Source organism: Propithecus coquereli, unplaced genomic scaffold (genome assembly GCF_000956105.1).
Source record: "Propithecus coquereli isolate 6110/MARCELLA unplaced genomic scaffold, Pcoq_1.0 Scaffold598, whole genome shotgun sequence".
In the NCBI taxonomy this organism is placed as follows: Eukaryota; Metazoa; Chordata; class Mammalia; order Primates; family Indriidae; genus Propithecus; species Propithecus coquereli.
Genome location: NW_012151929.1, coordinates 835,593 through 838,350, shown reverse-complemented (window position 1 = coordinate 838,350; position 2,758 = coordinate 835,593). Strand labels below are relative to the sequence as shown.

Genomic DNA, 2,758 nt, shown 5'->3' with positions numbered 1-2,758 from the left:
CTGTGATAATTATTATCTCCCTATTTATGGTAATTGTTATCTCCCTATTTATTGTTTAAAAACAATAATGGGATATTGGTGATAAGTAAAACTTCTGAATTTGTTTTTCATTACATCTTAAAGACAAAAAATTAATCCCACAAATACAGAGCAACTGGATACAGGCAGTTGCTGGTTATTTTGAAAATGGTTTCTTTCCTCTTTTTTATGCAGGACCAAAACCAGTCATGATCATGGCATTTATTTAAAAAATATTTTTTTTTTTGGTAGCACCTTAGATTAGCCTGACAAAACTCAGTGTTTAGCCCAAAGGTATAATATATATGTGTGTATAACAACAACAAAAAACCAATTGTTTACACCAGCCTGAGTGAAATGATAAGGGAAGTAAACATTGTGTTTTTTCACTAAAGGTGTACAACGGATAAGGTAAGTCCTCTTTCCAGTGGGCTTACATCACAATAAAAAGCGCAAGTTGTGATGTAAAACAGCTGTGGTAGTAAAGTGCTTGTCTGCCCCATTTTGCTTTGTTTGGCTGGTTATGAGTGGATTAAATATACATTTATTTTAAAAATCTCCAGCATAGATCAATTAGTTTAAAGTCAATTTTCTTCGCAACTAGTCCTTTTCACAGCTTACCAATTACCACAACTAGTGTTACATCCACACTAGGAAATGGGACTTCAGAGCACCAGTTTAAAAGTAAAACTATTCTTTGTCCCTAAGGACATTTTTCTTTAAACTTTTCACAGTCCCATTTAATTGTACAGCATCTCTTAAAAACAAAACAATTTAGCATACTGCATCATGTTTGAATATGTGCCTTTTCGATTTAAGCATGTCAGTTGAGATATTTATTACCAGTTTAAAAAGTGTGGGGGAGGGAGGATATCAGTGGACAGAGCGAAGTGATTCTTGATGGGAAGTTATTCAGGGATCTTTTTAAAAAGGAACTTCTAAAGTTTAAAAATTTGAACCTCCTGGTGCCATTGCTTAGAATTGCTTTTTGCATTACTTATTAATTTAATTTTACCATAGTAATCAAGAACTATCCCAAATGGAAGGTCAATCAAGGTGGTTAGTTGGGTTTAAACTAGGAAAGGAAGGTTTGGGTGTAAGCTGTGAGAATGGCTTGTGTTTGGTTCACTGTAGCTTTCTGGTCTCTGCACTCCAAGGCAAGATCTCTAACCACCCAAACCCAATGTGTAAAGTGAGCTGTTGGCTTGGCTTGGCATTTTACCTTGATTATGTGTTCCTGTTACAGGGAGAACAGATCCCATTCCAATCGTTGTCAAGTATGATGTCATGGGCATGGGCCGTATGGAAATGGAGGTAAATTGATCTCATTAACTCATGAGTTTTATGGAATATTTAAAATTGATATTAATTCCAAATTCAGATGCCAGTGCAAGAATACATTAATCAGATGAGATGTGGTTTCAATATTTTTCTTTGAGCAACTAAAAAATGTATTTTACATTCTCATTTAGTGCTATTTTTGAGGCAAATAGGATGTAAATAATGCCCTTGTTTCAACTGGGGCATAAAGAAGTGGTTTGCCCAGGGTTATACAGCAAGGCAAGATCAGGCCCTGGTGCTTGTTTTGGTAGCCACTGTTGCTGAACTCTTTAAATATTTGCTGTGATAGAAGCTTTGCCCTTATACAATTGTGTACAGCTGTCATCAGTGATACCTGCTTTTCATTGCCTAAAATATTTTCTCTTTACTCTTAATTCTTTGGCAGTGAACAGTGAAGTGAGAGGTCTGTTATCCATAGATGTGCCTATTAGAAACTATCAGCATAAAAGGATTAGTGAACTATTTTGCATGCTGTTTTCTCTGTGGGGTGACAATAAAGCAAGCAGTAGCTGAGCAAAATAGAAAGGTTTTTTTGTTTTCAAACAATACTATAATTGTGTAAATAACTTTTTCATAGCTAATTTTGGGGTACTTTAGGAATTAAAACTAATTGTATCTGTTTTTTGTCAAGCTTGATTATGCTGAAGATGCTACCGAACGTCGCCGTGTCCTGGAAGTGGAAAAAGAAGACACGGAAGAGCTGAGACAAAAGTACAAGGTACTTAAATGAAGCCATGCTTGTGTGGGGGATGCTGACACTGAAGAAGAGATACTCATTTTTGGTGCAGAGTATCTCCATTCATGACAGTGTGTGTTTCACATTTGGTGGTGATTAGTTAAGTAGATCTCAGGTTTCTGTTACATTCTTATTTATTGCTTCTGTAAAAACTACAGAGAAAATAAAACCTACCTCATAAGTCTGTTGGGACGATTACATTAGTGTTTGAAAAAACAATGCCTGGTATACAGTAGGTAGTCAAGTAGTAGTAAAAATGGTTAGTTAAGAGTCCTTTGAGAGCTTGATAGCAATTCATAAGGCTTTGCTTTTTCTTTTTTTTAATGGATGAAGTATTTTAAGAATAACAAATTGAGACCCTTTTTTTGTTCATTGTTAATTAAACTCAGTTCTAAAGCAGAGATTCATCTTGTCCTATGCAAGTATCAAGTTGAATTTACTCTTTTAGTATTTTCCTTTCTAAAGAGGCTAGTTATTGAAAACTGCAGTTTAGAACATGTTGTAAGTTAGCTTTCAAAAAGGCTGCCAAGGAACACGCCTTTCAAGATGTTACAGTGTGCCTAATCTCTACCATAAAATAGGTAAATTTGAAAATAAGAAATAGGCATGATTTAAGATTATCATATAGAAGCTGATTTTGGTCACAATACTTAAGTTGGGAAA

At 34.9% G+C, this 2,758-nt stretch overlaps 1 protein-coding gene across 1 annotated transcript in view; it reads left to right on the top strand.

Moving 5' to 3' along the window:
• Positions 1-2,758, top strand: part of GPATCH8 (G patch domain containing 8) — a 110,412-nt gene that overhangs the window by 54,399 nt on the left and 53,255 nt on the right. The window contains exons 3-4 of the mRNA XM_012659095.1: positions 1,265-1,332; positions 1,991-2,077. Coding sequence (XP_012514549.1) covers positions 1,306-1,332; positions 1,991-2,077 — 114 coding nt within the window. The 5' untranslated portion in view covers positions 1,265-1,305. The remainder of the gene's footprint in view (positions 1-1,264; positions 1,333-1,990; positions 2,078-2,758) is intronic.